This window comes from Varanus komodoensis, unplaced genomic scaffold, assembly GCF_004798865.1.
Source record: "Varanus komodoensis strain SLA01 unplaced genomic scaffold, ASM479886v1 scaffold7_1, whole genome shotgun sequence".
NCBI classification, from domain to species: Eukaryota; Metazoa; Chordata; class Lepidosauria; order Squamata; family Varanidae; genus Varanus; species Varanus komodoensis.
The window spans coordinates 8,814,435-8,835,173 of record NW_025336479.1 but is presented as its reverse complement, the minus strand read 5'-3'; the positions used below and the strand labels follow the sequence as shown (position 1 = coordinate 8,835,173).

General features: G+C 41.3%; 1 protein-coding gene across 2 annotated transcripts in view; it reads right to left on the bottom strand.

Moving 5' to 3' along the window:
- STX8 (syntaxin 8) overlaps positions 1-12,430 on the bottom strand; it is a 93,118-nt gene extending 80,688 nt beyond the window's left edge. For both annotated transcript variants that reach the window (XM_044453780.1, XM_044453779.1), the window contains exons 1-4: positions 12,324-12,430; positions 6,912-7,011; positions 3,663-3,757; positions 2,718-2,828 (exon numbers count right to left, since the gene is read on the bottom strand). In XM_044453780.1, coding sequence (XP_044309715.1) covers positions 2,718-2,828; positions 3,663-3,757; positions 6,912-7,011; positions 12,324-12,340 — 323 coding nt within the window. In that variant the 5' untranslated portion in view covers positions 12,341-12,430. The remainder of the gene's footprint in view (positions 1-2,717; positions 2,829-3,662; positions 3,758-6,911; positions 7,012-12,323) is intronic.
- Between the last annotated feature and the right edge of the window lie 8,309 nt (positions 12,431-20,739).

Here is a 20,739-nt window from a genome sequence, read left to right as displayed (position 1 = left end):
AAACGGAGATTAATTTTGAGTATGCCTTCACAATTGCGCACCATGAGGACAATAAGACATGTGATCACTGATGCAAGAAGGTTAATGAAGGGGATGGCTGTGTTACAGGGGGGATGAAACAAACTTCTCAAAATGTGGAATGTATTTTATGGATGGATCAAAGAAAGAAACGTGGTGCCCTTACGCATATAAGAAGAACCAAAGGTAATGTTGACTCACACATTCAGAATAAAATAACCTTAACCCCGCTATACACAAGTACACAAGACAGCTACATTCTGAAAAGGGAATCACAAAACCATGTGCAGCCATAATGAAACATTTCTTTTAAAAAATCTAGCTTCTACCCGACCAGGGGATGGGCTCACTAGCTCAGCAGCTAATGCATCCTGAGGAAAAGAGAAGGACTACAGATTTAAAGACCAGCTGAAATGGCTTTTGTTTTCAAATAAAGATAAGTATTACAACTTTAAATTTTTTTGGCAGGCCAAAGGAAATCTAATACCTCCATCAATACCCACAATTCTAGTAACTAGCAGCCTTTAGCTGCTTTGTGGCATAACTGTGTGCCCAAAGTGATATTTAGTGTATTTTTGGTTCAGAAAGGGATAAATGAGATTGTTTAAAAGAGTTTAAATTTAATGGGAACCTTAAGGTGCAACTTGCATTTCTGAGGGTTCAGGCACAGATGGATCTGCTCATCGATCATATGCTCCTCCTGGTGGTGGTTCACTAGTGCTGATTTTCCTTATCCCAGCACAGAAACAGTTCACAAGAAAATGTGAAAGGCTCAGCTTGTGCTATTGCTAGAGCATGCAATAAACAACAACTTGGATCACATGTTCCATCAACATGGAAGTCATTGCTAGACTGGCTTTGCATGCACAGTTAAAATAGCTAAATGAAGAAACCAGCATACAAGAGATTTAAGGATTTACAGTGCTTACCTGGGGATTACAAGGACATAAAACAATTAACGGATTAACTATTTTTTCACAGCTCTTCTCTCAGCAACTCAGACTTTCCAAAAGCTATTTTATCCATCTAAAATGTCTTAAGCTATGCATACATGCTTTAACAATTCCAGACTTCTACAGCATTAGAAAAACTGAAACTGCTTCAAGCATTTTTTAATTCTATCACATTCTCATTCATTTAGCTCAGGGTATTTAGCATGTATTTGAATGTAACAATAAAATATAACTGTTAAATATTACTAGAAGATACAGTGTGCCATTAGTAACACAAAACCGACAGCTTGCTTTGATTTGCCTGACCAATGCTATATGACTACCCTCCTCCTTTCAAAACTCTACTGCAGGTGCTTTCTTAAAGCAGAGATATCCCCATATTCAGACAGCTAAGTGTATCCATAGAAAGCCAAATAGAAGCAGTGCTTGGGAATTCCAAAGGGCAGATACCTTGAAGTGCTAGATCACATGGCATAGATTTGCCAGTTATCTTCCTAACAATACAGCAGAGAACACAAAGCTATCCTGCTTAGACCCAACTCCACACACATGCATCCTGTCTACCTGATTCCCTCACTCCACACATCATGTCACTTACTGCCAGGTTGCGCAAAATAGAGCTGCCAGGTTGCTGACGGGGACGGGGCGTTATGCTCACATGACTCCAGTCCTCCATCAGCTTCACAGGCTTCCCATTGAAGCCCGGGCCCAATTCAAGGTGTTGATTATGACCTACAAAGCCCTAAACGGCTTGGGTCCTGGCTACCTGAACGAGCGCTTACGTCCGTATATGCCCGACCGCCCTTTGAGATCTGCGGGAGAGTCCCTTCTCCGGGAACCCTCCATGAAAGAAATTAGGAGAGTAAGTACCCGGAGGAGGGCTTTCTCTGCGGTGGCGCCCAACCTATGGAATTCACTCCCCAAAGAGGTCCGCCTGGCACCGTCGTTACTGGTTTTTCGGCGCCAGGTAAAGACCTTTTTATTTAAACATCATTTCAATTGTTAAAACATATGATCTGGCCTGGGCAACTTCTTCTTCCTTCTCTTTCTCCTCCTATATTTTTATTTTATACTGATAATTTTAATTTTGTATTTGTAAATCAATGTATTTTTTGTATTGTTATATTTAATGGTAATTTATTATGTACTATTGTATTTCAATGTATTTTATCATGTTGTAAGCCGCCCCGAGGTTTCGGCAAGGGGCAGCATAGAAATGTTATAATAATAATAATAATAATAAATTCTGACCCCTTCTTGTTCCTTCTACAGTCATTCTAACTTGAGGTTCTGTTAGTGTGACCTGTGTTCATTTCTAACTTGGCTCTGCTAAACTCTGCTTTGGCTTGACTCTGGTTCTGAATCATATTGACACTATGATCTGGGTCTTTTATTTTGACTGGCTTAGATGCAACATATTTCTGTAATGTTTTTTCTTGTTCCTCAATGCAATATTGGCACCCAACCTTGCAAGCCTATTTAAGAATTAGCAGCTGAAATTATGTAGCAATGGGCTATACACAGCCACTATAATTCTTAACAGCGTCTGATATATCTGAACTGGTCTAGTTGCTTGCAGCAGGCATGAAAGCTACTATCCTGAAGAAAAGAGAAACTGACCAAACATCATCCTTGTAAACTAAATGGGTAGATGACAACAGGGCACCAAACAATGGGTGCTTGAGAGGTGCACTCAAGTCACAGCTTCTGTCATGCACTGCTCACATAAAAGCAGCAATACCATACCTTATTACATCTGGTTCTATGCCTTCATTTTTGAAAGATGCCTGAAGCTGTTGGTGTCGCGTAAGAAGGTTATCCACTAAGTTCTGCCGTCTGTCCCCTTCGAGCTGTGTTCTGCAGCAACTGGGTTAAGGTTCATTGTCATAAATAAATGTGGAAAATGCCTGTAACTCAGGTTGTAAGTATTAAAAACAAACAATAAATCGCGTCATATAGGAATGCTGTATTCATTCAGCCAAAAAGACCTGCACACAAGCCTATCAGTCTACTAATAGCATGCTAGATTTAGACACAAGAAACCCATCTAACTTCCGTGCTGACTAAATAAGGAAATGTAGGTTTCTGTCAAGCATCACTGAGTAGTCATGATTGCTGCCCTGACACTGTTTGTTTTTAAGACATGCGTAAAATAATGTGCATATGGAAAGGTACTATAAAACTTACAGCAGCACTTCTCAATACTCACAACAACTTGCAGAACTGAGGGCAGACTATCATTTTTATAGTTATTTTCCACATACAAAATATTTTACCATTCTTACCTCATGCTTTATGAACCTATAAAATGCAGGCACCTTTTCTAAACAAAGCATGATGTTACAATGGTTCTGATCCTGATTCACATATTCAGCCACCTCAGAAGGTGTTTCATTATAATGCGACTCATAGGCACAGCTTCCAAGGAGACACTTGCTTAGTTACTTACATGTGAGCAACTGGCCCCACTTAGATCTGAAATAACATTTACTGCATTTAGTTAGGAATGCTACAGTGAAGTGCTTGGAGGTACTAAACAAACACAAAAAATAAAATAAATATTGCAATATTTCAGCACTTGGGTTTTTCACACATTCATTGGGATCTCCAAAAAACACATAAAAGTGAAGCAAAATAAAAATGATGAACCCACTCCTGTCTTCCTGGTATCACGAATGTTTACACAGATACATTTGTCGTGTTGATACAGAGTGCAACAACAGGTCCTTCAGACGATCAGTCTTTTCTTTAAGATTTTGCAACAGTGACTTGGCAGTAACATTGAGCTGAAGGGAGACAAGGAGGGAGAGAAAATAAGTGAGCCTACCTCAGTGAACTAGCCGATAAGACCATCCAAAATATGAAGCCAATAACTAAAATATATAAAAAATAGATATTATTCTTTTGCCATCCAAGTAAGGAATTGCTATTTATGTAGGATAGTTTAAAAATCCATCAGAGTTCTGGGTTGCTAAACTTGAAGGTAGACCTACAGACTACTTCATGTCCCTGCTGTTCTCCAACCCCGGTAGAACTTTTGCCTTTGTTTAGCAATGTTTCCTAAAGCCCTTTTTAAACATCAGCGTATGTGTTGAAAAAGGAAGCCAGCGGTGCACCACAAATTTGGAAAAGGCCACTCTACTTAGGTAATGTCTACTACTGAGAATCCATCAACTCTTGTCAGTCCTCATACCATACCACAGTGCCAAGGAAGTTATCCTGGACAGCCAGGCTGCCTGGTCCAGTGAGGAGAGCCAACCATCTTAGGAAGAGAACGTGACCAGAAGGGCCTTGCTTCTCAACCACAGTAGACTGTGCCTTTCTGAAGAACCTGAGGCTAAATCATTCATCAACAACCACATTCTGGGTCAGGATTTCATGTGTAGCACAGCAGCTCCCTTGCTGCGATCTATTGAAAGTCAAAGAACAGTGAATTGTGGAAAGGTGGCATAAACTGACAGTTAATTCAGCTAATGTCCAGGAATTCCCAGAATCTCATGTCACTATAATCTACGATAATGAAGCAATGACATCCACTCACAAGACCTTTCCCAGGCTACAATTCATTGTGAATCAGCAGCTCCATGGCCATCCAGAGCATGAGCATAAGCATAATATACATGTATGGAAGATTCATGAACATCTCTGCACTAAACACATTTACTTTAGCATAAAACTTACTGAGCTAAATTGGATTTATTTCCATACACATATGCTTAATAACAGAGAGGAACCTTCTGTTGAGGACACACTCAATTAGAAGACATTTCTGCAATGCAAGAATAATTTCAACTACATGAGTTGTTGTATAAGCATTTAACTATCTTCTCTGCCTGCAATTTATAAGCAAAGAAAATATTTTTGACAGATGATGTCTAAGTTAATGATCTAACCACTTTAAAAAATAGGTATAGTTTTTATTGAAAATATTTCCTAGTCTTCTGTACTTATACAGAAGGACAGATAGTCAATGAAAGAAAGAGAAGAAGAGGGGGAACACAAAAATTTAGGAGCTACTACACTTTTGAACAGAAAAGAAAATAATTATTTTTCCTTACTCCCTCCATATCTTTTATCTCTCAGTTCCAATGGGAACAGAATTGCTCACTTTCCATTATACATGTTTTTAAATGTTCAAATGCATGGAAGTGGAGAAAGTCCAGAAAACAAGACAATGTTGACATTTTCCCTATTTTGCAGATATGGCAGAAGGACCTTTTTATTTATTAAAACTTTCCCTGGACACAGATCTGCTGAGCAGACTGATCTGCTGAGTATTTTTCAAAGTCAGCCCATAACACCAGTTGTTATGGCAATAAATATTGCCATTGCTGGAAGCCTGTTTACACTGGATTCAAATGCTGGCTACCTACTTGCTCACTAAGCAAGCATCTCCAGCTGTACTAACTCACAAACATGGAAAGTTTTCTTCATAAAATTGCTTGTCAAATAAGCTGTGCATTTTGTAACCTGAGACAATTCTTACAGTACAGGAAGAGCATAAAGGAACATTAGGTGGTCTTGACACAAGACACAGACTCACACTACATGGCTGTTCTGCTAATAGATTCCTTCTTACAGAAACATGTCCTCAAAGTATTGAACAAGCTGTTGTCCAACAGGAGCAAAAAGGGTACTTGAGAAATACTTAAGCTATTCCAGGCCAAGAAAAGAGCCATCTCTGAAAACGGTTTGAGGTAGAATTTTAAAAGTGGTTGACTTTTAACTGCAGAATCTGAAGGCTGTTTCACACAGCAAAAATGCTTGCGATAAATACGTTAGTGATACATTTATGTTTCTTACAAATACTTAAAATATAAATGAGAGAAAAACATCTTTGCACAATCTTCTTTATTGAAGTGGACTCCTGACTGACAATCAGGGTATATCTTTTCTGTTTCAAGATTAAAATTATGGCAATGAGAAGCAGTGCCCTGTCCTAGCACTGGACTTCCTTTTGCTAGAAGCCAGACACAAGCAGTATTTGGCTGAAGGGTGAAGCAAAAGTCCAGAACAAAAATTTTCCACACAATCATCTTTTGTAAAATGCTATGTAATATTCTGGGACAGAGGCAATTAACCTGTATTAAGGTTCACATTCTTTCTACCTGTTACAGAGCTAGAATACAGACCTAATAAGGAAATGAAAGCTTCTTTACTTTTTCTGGAAATATGTTTTCCAAAATTTATCCCAACTTAGCCCAAAGTCACTCCATGAGCTTCATGGCCATTTACAGATGGCCCCACAGGGTTGTTGTTGTGAGGTTAAAAAGAAGCTATGTAAACCACCTTGGTTACTCACAAGAGGAAAAGAGGTACCCATTTTATCATACTCAAAGCAGGTAACCATAGTTGATAAAACCAACATAATGGGAAACAGAATATTACACAGCATTGCCAGTTCCCAGGGGCAGCATCCAACCTTACCTTTTTCTTGTGTTATTGACATATAATACTAACATAGCTGACTCTCTAGCACAACAATAGACTCAGAAATCCCGGTGTTCCAGCAAGCATTACTGACGTTCCACTACAGGCAACTTATACTAGTGATATGTCAATGGCATAAACAGAGCAACAGTGGTGAATACTGCCCTATAAGTCCAATCTTATGAATACTAAGGCTGTAAGTATTGGATAAGCCTGTAGGATAGCATTTCCCAACCTGTTCTCTTCTGGATGCACTGTGTTACCAGCCTCATCATCCTCAACCAATGACCATGCTGGTTGCAGATGACGGAAGATGTAGTCCAACACATTTGGAAAGGAAGAGGTTGGGAGAGGCAGGGAGCTCCACAGTTTTGACAAAGTCACTAAGAATACTTTTCAATGGATTTAGCACACAGTCTACTCTGTGAAGGGAACATTCTCTGTTGCTCCTTAGGGAATGTAGCAAAAGGTCAAGCAAAGGAAGAGAGTGATTTCTGAGGTATGCAGCACCTTAGCTGTACTTTCACCATTCCTCTGATATCTGTTGCGTTCTTGAATTTTTTCAGCAAGCTCTTGGGCAGTATGGCAAGCGGAATCATACAATGACAACCTTCAAAAAAAAAAAAAAAAGACACACTGTTAACAATGAATACTCATTTTCATCTGTATATTTCATCAAAATCAGTGTATTCAATTTCAACTTTTACTGCTAGCTTCCAGCACCCAAAAAAATCTAATTTAGTGTCAAATATAGTGAATTTATTTAGCTTGCCTGTTTGGTATAATTTTATCTGCAAAATAATTAATGTTCTTTGGGTGGATTACAAACAGTTAAATAATACAAGTTAGCAAAGAGCACTGGAACATACAGAGTTTTTGAAAAACAGCCATAAAACTGGATCTCTAAAATGCCTGGGACAAAAAAAGTCATTGCCTAGTACTGAAAAGTTAATAATATAACCATCAAGGAACTTCCTACAGGAAGGCATTCCATAAACAGGGTGTCATAACTGAGAAGACTTTCTTTTTTAGCCACTTGCTTAACTTCCTTGGGTTGCAACACCCAGAAGACAGGCTGTAAAGGATTCAAGTTGATACATAAAGAGAAGATTAAAAATTAACACCAAGACTTTAAACTGGGTTCAGAAATGAACTGGAAGCAAGTGCCCCAATGAAGTACTGGCATCATATAAACATTGTGAATAATCCCAGTTACAATAATCCCAGGCCTAGCAGCTTATTTAGAATATCTTTACGGATAGCCCCATATACAAGGAACTGAAGTAATCCAACTGGAAGGGTAACAGAGCATAGGGAAACTATTGCCAGGCTATCTCTGGCCAGGGAAAGTCACAGCTAATAGAAGTACCTAAACAGATAAAGATGTTCCTAGCCACCGAGGACTCTTGTGCCCCAAGTGATGGTGATGAATTTAGGAGCACTCCCAAGCTACGCAGTTGATCTTTCAAGGGGAATGCAATCCTCTAAAGAACAGGTTGAATGGTTAACAGCAGCCCAGTCTTGCTTGTACTGAGCTTTAGTTTACTTGCCCTCATCCAGTCCATTATCCTGCCTCACCTCAGTTAGATGAAAGGAAAATTAAAGCTGGGTATCATCCCCAGACCACAACCATCCACAGTTTTATGGACATGTTGAATAGCTCCATGGACAAAAAAAATTAAGCCCTGCAGAGCTGCATGACATATTTTCCATCAATTAGTGCAGTAATCCTACAGCACCACTTCTTGGAAACAGCCATCCATGTAGGAATGGAGCCAATGTAAAACAGCATCCCCAGTCCAGAGGATACTATGATCAAAAGTACTGACACTACTGAGAAAGCCAAGAGAACCAATAGGCTCACACTCCTCCATCTCTCTCTTGGCAAAGACCATTTCACAGGACAACCAAGGCACTTTCTATTCCGAAACTTAGTGTAGAGCCAGGTTGAAATAGCTCTAGAAAATCAACTTCATTCAAGAATGACTGCAGTTGATTAGCAACCATGCACTTGAGCACCTTGCCCAAGGAGGAATGTTAGCAACTGGTTTACAGCTGTCCTGAGTACCTCCTCTCTCAAGGAGGATTTTAAAACCTGCTGGACACAATAAATGTCCCCTCTTTATTAAATATGAACACCCAAAAGAAGGGTTCAGCATAAAAGCAATTAAATGCATGCAAGGGCCTTTTCTGTATTTTACTGCCTTGACAATAAAACTCACCCAATACAGCTTGACCAAGTGATGCTGTGAATATCTCTGTTAATGGAAGTGCACTAAAAGTGAAATCCAAGTCATGCTGGATAGGAGTAATTTATCTTTAAACTGTCTAGCAGATTTATCACAGGAAAATAATTGAGAGGTACAACCAACTCCTTCTCAGGGTTAGATTGTAGTAACCCCTTCACCATCAGAAACACCTCAGTTGAATGGCATTGTGAAGATGCAATAGAGGTGGAGAACTTATTTGCTACCCTCACTGCCACAGAGCAGGCTTGATAATAAGCTGTAATTTTTAGTCAGTCAGATTCACAACAGTTTTTTTCCACTTGCATTTCAGCCAACATTTTACATGCTTTATCAGCTTCATCTCCAAGATGTGCAAAATAGTTCATTGTGCTCTGCCAAAGGGGAGAAGGCACCCAGGCTTGGGTGTGTCCACTGACCCAGTCAGTTCTTCATTCCATAGAATATTAAGTGTTTTGACAAAGTACCAGTCATATTTAATGGAAAATCCACCAGATCGTTCTGGAAACCAGTAGGATCCATTGGTCATTGAGGCAATCCACTCAAGTAAGTTCTCTACCCTCATGGAGGAGAAAAACTGCTTAAAGTCTAAACCACAACAGACAGTGATCTAACCATAAAAAGATAAATCCCACTAAAAGCCGACCCTCCTCCCAAAAACCCCCCATGAATCCAAATTGTGATCTGCTACATGTGTTTGGTCAATGGCACGCTGGAACAGCATCCATGAAGTTCCGATCCACACCATCTCTGGTATGGATTTTGAAGGTTCCCAGTTCAATCATCCTGGAAGTCTCTCCAAGAATATCTCTGTCAGCTCAGGCAGGCAGTCAAGCAATGGTATACTGGAAGAATCCCTAAGCCAACACTTAACACATTCAAAACCGACACTCTAATATCATAGAGAAAAGCAAACCCATTTCCCCAACCTGCAAGTCTGTGTAAACACAATACCATATACCCAGGTGTGCACAAATGGGTTAGACTAACTTCCCCACCACACAGTCATCCACCCAGATCTTGGTTATACATTTGAAAGTAACCCCTTATCCACAAAATGAATGAGATTTTATTCTGGACCAACCTGACATTTAACAGCAGTACCAGCAAAACTTAAGGGCAAGTTGGTAGATCAAGCAGTCCAGAGGACATCCATTTGTAGGGGAAGATCGTTAGATGAAACAGGCATGAGATACCTGCTCCTTCCTTCTTAAATGATATATTAACCTCCCAACACCATACCATTCAACAATTCAAGATAATGGTTTTGACATATAAAACCTTACATGGCTCAGTACCACAGTACCTAATGGAACACTTCTCCCAGTATGAGCTTACCTGAAACTACATTCATCACCAAAGTTCCTCCTCCAGGAGCCTACTCTGAGGCAAGCTCAAAGATGGGAGAGGTCCTGGTTTTCATAATGTAAAAGGGATCTTTAGCTGGGTTTTCTCCTTCAAGTTTTTGGAAATTATGCTTTAAAGAAGGCCCAGTTCCCAGTTATGCAGTAATTAGTGGATCTAGATCTCCAGTATCTGAAAACTATAGCTGATAAATCCTCTTCCCTAGCACTATAAATAATCCTCCAAACTATGGATTTGTTACCATTTCATATCTGCATAGTTAAAGGTTTTAAAATACAGGAAAGTATTTATGCTCACTTATTTCAACATGTTGCCCACTACACTGTTAAGAAAGAAGTTTAATAATATCCCAGTTAACACGTATCCGTGCCTTTGTGGAATTGGAGTAATACAATCTGTCAATCATGTAGTTTTGTGCTGTAATCTGGAACTACTAACTGCTATCACCATCTAGCTCCCAGTTATGACTCCTCCTTTCCACAACTGCCACCAGAGGGGCTTCTGAGGAAGCATTTTCCCTAAGAAGATGTGAGAAGAAACAGATTAGGTTTGAACTCAAAAAAAGAGAAACTACACAAGAGAAAGGGGGTGGGGAAGAACAGGAAAGAGGAAGTAATGTCCAGTTACTTATGCTATGAGATCTACTAGTATCTCATTGAGAGCTCTTTTCAGAGCCAACAGACAATATAGAGTTGTGTTATAAAAGAATGATCAGTGTGACTTAATATAGGAATTGCTATTACAGGCCTGGTATCAGCAATCAGCATAGCACTGCCATCTTTGATTAATTTTGTGAGCATGCTCAGATGTATGTACAAGCTAAAGAAAGCGGTCACCTTGGATGGCTGATAAGGAAAGGGAATACTGGTGTTAAAACAGCACATTTGACCATATAAAGCTTTGACTTACCTCCCCTATTATCACATCTTTGAGAGCCCAGAGATATCCAGTAGGTGTGGCAACATTGGGGAGAGGAGCAAGCCAAGTGAAGCAGTTTGCTTTTGAAGTAGCTGCTACCATACCAATCTCCAATCTCCTGTGTCTGCTGTTCTCCTCATAAATAGCAGTACTGAGGCCTGAGTACTGGCGGATATCAGGTGGTGGACTTGGGCCAGAAAAACACAACTGGGGGACAGGAATGCACTACTGGTCTCTTGATCAAAACCCAAAAAAGCCTTTCTCACACAGAGACACAAGCTTGTAAAGAACTCAATAATGCAGCGCAGTGATGTGCTTACACTGAGACCCAAGAGTTCACTATAATGCACAGTGCCAAAGTAAATACAATAGCTTTGAGCCAGGCATAAAATTAACCAATTCAAATCAATATGGTTAGTCTTGGCACTCCCACCACTTCTAGTATAAAAGCAATTGAGTCCAATTTCAGCACTGGTAAGATTTAGCTTAGGAGGTGCAGGCTGCAGTTCTGCCTCCAGCACCACACCATTGGTCCATTCTGAAAGTTTGCCCATTTGCGCTAGCTCCTTTTATTTTTAAATAGCAACTGCTGGGTGAGAACTCTTAACATTTTATTCTCATGACTTGGTTGTGATTTTAAAAAATTCAAACTGCCCCATTTCAAACTTCTCCACCTCTACACAAAAACTGTTCTAAGTTACTAGCATATTATATTTAGGTATATTATCCATCATAACCAAAAGTCTCATACTAGGTAAATACAGTTAATATAAATATGCAAACCCTAATTATTTAAATAGATTAGTGGATCTTTGTGCCCAAATGGACTCACACAGTAATACAGATCTCTTGGGTGCACAAACATACACATTTAACGAGCAAGCCATATGTAGTTGGCATGTTTAGCTGCAAAAGTGAGCAGGGCTATTACAGCAGTCAGAGAAATGCTTTTGGCGGGGACAATGTGCCAGGCATAAAACGGGTACACCTGTTAACATCCTCTCCGCTACAGAACTAGCAAAGATATTTAACTGTAACAGCTGTCGTCGCCCTCTTCCCATCTTATCGTTACATTTCTGAAATGGGAAATGTTCTGGAACATTTCTGTACAAAAGAATAACTGTATACTGAATCAAAAGAGAAAAGGTAGAACGAGCGGGAGGTGAATAATATACAGAAAATGCAGCGTACAGTTCCTTCCCTCAGCTTACCATTAGCTAACGGCAGCCAGATGTGATATTAAACGGGAAGGGGAAAGGCGAAGGAGGCCAGCCACCCGCCCAGCCCAGCCCAGCCCGAAGCCCTCCTTAAGTTGAACGTTACAGCCCGAAGGAAAGTCTCCGTGACCTCGGCCAACCCGCCTGCTGGAGTTTCTCTCCCCACCATCACGCACCAGGGGTCCGGAGCCATCGCAGCGCCCGACAGCCCGAGACTTCCAAAACACGGTCTTTCGGTTTCTATGCCGGCAACAGTTCCGGCTCAGATCACCTGACTATGGCGAGGAGAAAGGCTCATTAGACCTACGAAAGGTGGAGAAACGCGTTCTACACCCGAGATTACAGAAGAATCGATGGGCAGAATGAACAAAGCGCATGCGTTTACTTCCTGTCACTCAAGGCTCTGCGTAAGAGTGATTGGCTATTTCAATGAACCGACAGTGAGAGGGTAGAATGTGGAGATGTTGGACTGCATTTCCCATCAACACTAGTCAGTATAGTCAACGGGAAGGGATGGTGGGAATTACAGGTCAACAGCACTTGGAAGTGTACACGTTTCCCCTCCCCGCTCCTCACTTCCAGACAGAGACTTGAATTTGCTTGAAGCGTGGACGTACAGAGGCACCACTTTGTTTCTCGGAGGGCAGTGCCTTCTCTGTGAGCATCTTCTGATGAAGTCCGTGCAATATGCACTGAAGTTCCTATTCTTTATCATAGAATAGTCGAGTAGGAAGGGGGCAAGAGGGCTATTGGGCCCATCCCCCTGCTTACTGCAGGACACCCAAGTCAAACCATCCCTCTCAGATGGCTGTCCAGTTGCATCTTGAATGCCTCCAGTGTGGGAGAGCCCACAACCTCCCCAGGTAATTAGTTCCATTGTCCTACAGCTCTAACAGTCGGGGCATTTTTCCTGAAGTCTAGCTGGAATCTGGCTCCCCGTAACTTGAGCCCGTTTTTCCATAAAGAGATCCTAGCCATCCTCTGTGTGACAGCCTTTCAAGCCCCTCAACAGCCTTTCCTGTTGTATTTATATTGTATTTTTATTCTATTATGTTTTATGGTTCTAGCTATTGTTATCTATTTTTATTTGTATTTTCTATTACTGTTTTATGATTGCCCCATGAGCCACCCAGAGAGCATTCCGGCTATGGGGTGGCATACAGATGCGATAAATAAATATTTGAAAACTGCTATCATACCTCCCCTCACTCCACATCACCAGGCTAACCATGCCCAGCTCTTTCAATCTCTCATAGGGTTTTATTTCAAGACACCTGATCATCTTTGTCATTTTCTGAATCCCTTCCAGTTTGTCTACATCCACTTGAAATGTGGTGCCCAGAAGTGGACAAAAAAAATACTCAAGAGGGGACCTAACTACTGCTGAATAAAGGGGAACCAGTACCTCACATGTCTTGGAAGCCATACTTCTATGAATGCAGTCCAAAATAGCATTTTTTATTTTTTGTGGGCACGTCACATCGTAACAAGCTTGCTTTATTTTAAAGCATTGTCTCATTATGCAGTGGGATTGCTGGGCAGTTAAAGAAAGAGGTTCATTGAACACAGATCAGCATAAAATCTGTTTATATTTATTTCTACCTACATATCCAAATATAGAAATAGCTGCTGGGATTTATTTAAATTTGGAGATGAAACCAAATAACCTCTACTATATTATTCTTCAGTTAATTTGAATTTTGCCCTGATCATTCCATGCAAATGGAAAATGACATGCAGCAGCCGGTAGGACAGACATAGTATGTGGGATGGAAAGGTAGGCCTTCCCACCCCATCTGTAATCCTCCTTGAAAATCATCCCTTGATGACAATGAAATGTGCCACCTATAAAACTGTGTGACAATAAAATGTTGCATCTTAAACTGTCATGTAAATCATTAGCAAGAGGGCACTATAAAAAAAAATGATGGTTGATGTTTCCATTGTTACTGCCAAGTGAGCAAACACTTTTTCTGGATTCATCTGCCTCCCCCATGCTGGTTGTGGCATACAGGGAATTGTTGTGCTTTTTTGTCTAAGCACGCATAGAATTTCATCCTGACACACATACTTCCATTAGCACCAATGGAAACTTATGGCTGTAGAGAATAAAACCATGGCCCCAGGCAAGGGATTCAGAGCCAGGATCTCATGGCCCACCATTCCTGCCTTCCTCTCTTTCATTTCATCACAGCTCCGTGGATGATCCCTAGTTCATTGTCCCTCATCCTATAATTCCCAACATCACAGGCAACAAAATCACATCTGTATCACTTATTTTCAAATGTTTCTACTGGTGTTTAGGGCACAAACCTGCACCAAATGACCTGCTAAATTGTTGCCACACATTTATTTTTGATTTCATTAATGCATTACTTTGTGACAAATGTGGCACTCATTTATAAATGGCTTTATTGTTTCCAGGATTCTGAGGTCCTGGATTGCTTCCCTTGTTTTGGCTAGGGATGCTTCTAGATGTTGTTGTTTTGCCTCATTATTGCACTGTAGATCCAGCCATTGTCATCATCCAGTAATGAACCCTCTTAATAACTCTCTTTGGTTTCCCCACCACTTAATCATTTCCTTTACTGCAGAAAATGCATTAAGGAGAAAAAGACAGTATTGCTGCCCAGTGCTTTCTAACTGGCAGTGCCAAAAACACTGTGTATGGAAGCAACCTAACTGTTATCAGAATTTTAAAATTATGCTCTGCTAAACAATGTCAATCTTGAACTCAAAGGCACCATAAATGGAGCTAAACAGAGCGCTTCCTGGTCCTAGCCTATTCTTTTAGTTGCAGCCTGGCATGTAAAATTTAGCTAGTAAAGTTTTTTTGCCATAGAAATCAAGTTCTAGAGTGTTATTCCAGGAAAAATTGGCCTCATATAAATACTTCTCTGTTAGAATAAAAGTAAAGTGAAAATTGTTGTAGAGAAGATAGATTCTATTCATTAAAAATTGTGTGTGTGTGTATATACATGTGTGCAGTGCTCGAAACTTTATTGAAAAGCTTTATTGACTGACTGCTGCTGCTGCTGCTGCTTATCAGTCTTGCAACAAGATAAACACCTTTTCCCAGTTAGTAAAAATATTAAGAACGTAAGAAAAGCCATGCTGAATCAGGCCAGCATGCCATACACATGGTAGCAAACTAGCTGCCCACAGGATCCCTCAGGTAAGATGGGTGCAAAACCTCCTGCCCAAGCTCCTCAGCAACTGGTGCATGCAGGCATGCTACCTCTTATAAAGGAGGTAATACATCACAAGCAAGGCTAGTAGCCACCAATAGCTGCCACCTCCATGAATCTGTCCAATCTCTTTTTAAAGGCATCCAATTGGGTGGCCATCACCACTTCCTGTGCCAGCAAATTCCATAGTGTAGTCATGGGTAACTTCAGGGTGGGCTTCCAAAGGAGTGCTTATTCCCCCAGTAATCCCCCACCCCCCACTGATTCCCTTCCAGAAGTGCTGGGTCACACTGATCAAGAACAGAAACTTATGCATGGGAGATCTAACACTTCCTAGAGGAAGCTCAGAATCAGAAATGCGCATTTCAACTCATTTTCCATTTAAGTTGCCCCAAAAGCACTAAATTGTCATTGCACAAGCAACAGGCACCACATGCACAACAGAATCAGTGGGGTGCAGGAGACGTAAGCTGTCTGTCTATTTATCTACCTGTCTATCTGATTTTTAGCTCACCCTATTAGCCACAAAGGTCCCTTGGCAGGTTACAAACAAACATGTTATATGGGGACATAAACATTCTGTTGGATACTGGATCAGGTTAGAGGGATTATACTGTAACTCCCATGAGTCCTACCCTACAGAACCAATAGTCCGTGACAATGGGGGTTGTAGTTCAAGAACATTTGGAGAGTTACAGGTTCCCCACCATTTATATAGATGGTGTGTCAAATGCAGTTTACAAAACTGAGCTGGCCAAGGAGCAGGGAGCTGCAGGGTTTGATAAAGGAATGGCAGGAATAGAGAATAAGATCACACTTCAACTAGCTAACCTGTGGCAAGTACAGAATGACTTTGCCGAACAAAGGGGGAAGGTGTCATGTACTGACAACTGCACAAAGGAGAGGCAGGACAGTTTGGGGCAGGAGGGTGAACCAGCCCTTCTTCCGTGGTTTTGACACCAGCCTGACACGGAGTCATTGAGCAGATGAGCCTTTTCCAATTACTTCATCTCTGCAGCAGGAGAGGCTGCACCTGCTCCGTTTATGCATGTCAAGCTGCTATCAGAAGCACGGTTTTTTTATTTAAAGTAATAACACTAGGGAAGAGAAATGCTTACAGGGGGTATTCCCTATGCACAAGCTTAACAGGAATTAGCACAGATGCATCTCTCTAAGCATAGCCAATCTGTTATCATGGAACAGAGTGAAGGCTGAAATCTTAAGCATCCTTACTTGGGAGTTCCACTGAATTCTCTGGGAGTTACATCCATATAAACATGCACAGAACTGAAATACAAGAAGGATTCATTCAGCTAGATTTTAAATGTTTAATGCAGAGCAGTTCTGGTTAGCACATCCTAACCTGGAAGCTGAAGCTTCCATGGAGAGTGTGATGTCATGGTGTTTAGAGTACCAGAGACCTGGATTCAAGTCCACTCTCAAACTCAGTGGGGCTGACCTTGGGACATCACTCAGTTTCGCAGGAGAGCATAACCATGGAGAAGAGAGCATAACCATGTATGCCACTCTGAGCTCCTTTAAGACAGAAAAGTACACACATGGGATAAATAATCTTGACCAATAATGCCAAAATCACATTTTCAATACTTGCAGGTAGTGGCAGAAATAAACTTGATAACCTTAACATGCCCTGAAGGCACCCTAACCCTAACCCTGCAAGGCACAATAGTTCATGGAGGAAAATGTGTGTGAATCTGGAAACATTTTTGTTCAATAAATTGTTTTGTTCAATAAAGTGATAGGATGTAGTAGTCTCCCTGTGGGGGCTGAGTGCATTTTGTCTGCTACTGAGTAGAGAGTAATGTTCAATAAAAATAAATGTATGTCAATTAATAATGGCTATTCGTACTTAGAACTCTTTCACCTGCCCTTAGCACATCTGCTTTCCCTTGATCATATCGGAAAGGCCATGAGATGAACTGTTTGAGTATACTCATTCTCCAAAACTGATAATCAAGATGTTAATAATCATTAACAGGATACTTCTGTGCTTGAAAACAAGGGGTCAACCATTTAAAAGTGTCTGTGTTTACAGAAAAGTATTATATCCTCAGTGTCATCTTCCAGGCCCATTCTCCTCCTTGCCACATTCCATGTGTAAATGCAAGCTGCCAAAAGTGGTATTTTTCCTGGGAGTTCTTCAGGGATGTATCTAATTGTTTGTGTGCTGCCTATGAAATATTCAGATAATGAAAAGCAAAGGCCCTAGGATGTCAGCACATACATATTTAGAGGTATATAAGCCTATACAAACTACTTTATGCTTCATGTTTTTCTACATGAACATTTTAATCTACTACTTCTGGTTTTGTGGCAGCCTTGAGATCTATGCACTATACTAGCAGCATTTGTTTTTCTGTTTTTCTACTAGATAAGCTTTAGGTGGTACTATGATAGCAAAATAGAATAAATTCTGAACTGGAAACAGTACTTTGTTTTGCTTTCAGAAATAAAACTCCATTTTTCCTGCTCTAAAAACAAACAGAAGTAAAAATGGAGGGTTACCTCATCATCTAAAAAACCCCCAAACAAGCAAGAGTACGGAAAGATGAGTGCACAATTGCACAGAAAACCCATTGTTTACAAACTTCAGATTATATATGTGGTAGTGTATTCACTATAAATAGCTTTAAAATAAAAAAAATAAAATCAGCTGCTGTAGATGTCACAGATCAAGATGAAAACCAGAGTGGCCGGGCAGCAGTAGTTTAACCTTCCCTGTCCCATTGTTTCAATAAAAACCACACACTCGCCTGGAGCTGCATCGGGAAGGAATTTCCCACTGGTGCCGGGGGAGCTTCCCTCCCAATGAAAAGAGCAGCTGAGTTTTCCTCAGTGAACGGTTATCAGCCATCCCTGACCTGGCGTCCCCTACATGTGTTGCGATGCTTGCACTTGTACGGGGCACCGGGTTGGAGCAGGCTGGCTCTAGCATGATGAAGACTATGCCTGGTAGACTTGGGGTGAGCAAAGATGGTTTGGACAGAGATTTCCCATTTTGACAATCCAAGCCCTGCACTGTTTTAACTAGCCTTGTGTGCTTTCTCCAGTTTGTTTGCCATGTGCTTGGTTTTCATTACTGAGAATTATGTTCATCATTCCTCTGTGATTCATGAACATGATTTGCAGAGAAAGATATCCCAGAGGTTGTTAGAGGAGACTGATATCAAAATCCTCTAATTCCCATACCATGGAAGTTAATTATAGTCCTTCCACTGTGGCAAGGTGCTCTTTCTAGTCACTCTATTTGGACTCTCTGCTCCACCTCATTATAATTCTTCAGCAATTGTTTCTGCTTACCATTTGTACCCTGTGATCACCAAAAAAATGTGTTTTCCTTTATATATCAATCTGTAAGAATTTCTAGAGAGCAGAATGATTCCTTTTTGTAAACAAAGCATAGGTCAGTCATTATGCTTCACTGGGTGAAAAGACAGATTAATCCAGAGCAAATGTTTGCTCACTTGGCAGTAACAATGGAAACATCAGAAATCTGTGGTAGCCCTCATGCATGATTCACATGGAAGTAAGATGCAACAATCTTTGTCATTCTCATCCAATTTTACAAACTAAAAGCAGGACCTGAGAGATAAAGACATATCCGAGAACACCCAGTGGGAGAGTTCCCACCCCATGCCATGCTGCTCCCTTCAGATGATCAAATGCTTCCTTTTCATCCTCCCACTCATTTCCAGCATGTATCCCATGGGACAACCTGTATCTCAGCAGCCTTTGTGGCATTGCTACATCAGTAGCCTTTTCACCGCTGACTCTCATGTTCCAAGTGTTTTGCCTTTGCTGGTTTCAGAGAGATGCTTTGGCCACCTCCACCAAAGGTCTAATCACTACCTGCAAAGAATTTAATGAGAGGAAAACCAAATGTACTGAGGATGATTTTCTGCTTACTCCATGTTATCATTACCTTAATGCAAAAGATCCATGGCCCCTACAAACCAGTGGGGCCCCAAAAGACCACCCAGAGAGTGGCAGATGAGGGGGCAGCATTTTATTCCTGTACGAATGTTGCTGCTATGACTTAAGTGAGTTTAAAATGCAAAACTGCAAGAAGGTTGGGCTTGGTTTGCTTTGGTTTGGTTTAAGTCAGAGCCGACTAACAGTTCTGCCAGTGTGCTGTTCTCATCCATGCAAGGTCTGTCAGCTCCTGAAGCAGGACAGAACATGGGCTGCTGCAGTTGCATTGCCTCCCCACCTCCCCTCCCACTGTGTCCCCCTTCCCCTCACATTTCCCACCCCCACGTGAGCTCTGTGGGGAGCAGCATGGCCATGGAGAGCAGTGGCGGTGGGGCTATCACAAAGCTTGTCTGAGTTTCATCAGGGCCGCCCAGCTGCTCCATCCAGCCTTGAGGCTCTCCGTGGAGCTAATGAGATAGTGCCAATGGTAAAAGGCAGATAAAAGGGGAAGTGGTTGAACAGTGTGGAACAGCGGATAAGCTGGGAAAAGAAAATTTGGTTGTGTGCCTGACAGCTGGAGTCATAAGGGACCACCACTATCTAGCCCAAGATTGTTAAGTCCTGGATCTAAACTTCCCCAGCTGCATCACTGCTTCTCCCAAGGAGCTCAGGGCAGGGGACTTGGGTATCCCTTTCACTTTATCCTCACAATAGCCCTGTGAATTGGGTTAGGCTGAGAGACAGCAACTGACCCAAGGAGAGCAGTGAATCCCACCAGGGAGATGTGTGGCTGACACATTGAACATAGGGTGGGAGAGAGGTAGACCTCCATCTACTGGTAGTTATTTAGGTGATCTGCAGTAGATTGACATGGATTTCCAACTCCCAGTTTAAAGAAGGAACAACAAAATTACTTGCTTCTCCATACACTAAATTATACTGCTAAAAATGAACACAGTTATGTTTGCTCGAAATTGCTTTCTACATGGAAAAATGTGAGCTTGATTCAGTTCTGGGCGCAGAATAGTTCAGTTCAACGTGTATGTCTTTGACACCAGTTTCTGGTTGGTGGATCTCAAGATTCTAGTAAAAAGCAAAGCAGGTCCACCAAAAGCAATGTCTGCTGAGCCCTGCTCTAAACCACAACACAATATAGTGGTATCACAGGAGACTGTTGCTCCAAACTAACAGCCTAACCTTATGCATGCTTACTCAGAAGCTACCATCTCACCAGTTCACTAGTTCACTCTTACCCTTACGATCCCCACTAAAGGTGCACAGGGTTGGATGCCATGGACAGCCAAGCCACTGCAGAGTTGGTGTAACATAATATTAAGCAGCAAAGACAGTGGCAAGTCTTAGCACAGCCATGGCAATCCCCTCAGTCTCAAAGAGTGCAACCCGCTGGGTGCTCTTCTTCAGAATGCTACTGCCACAGACACAAGCATCATGATACACTGATTAACCAATC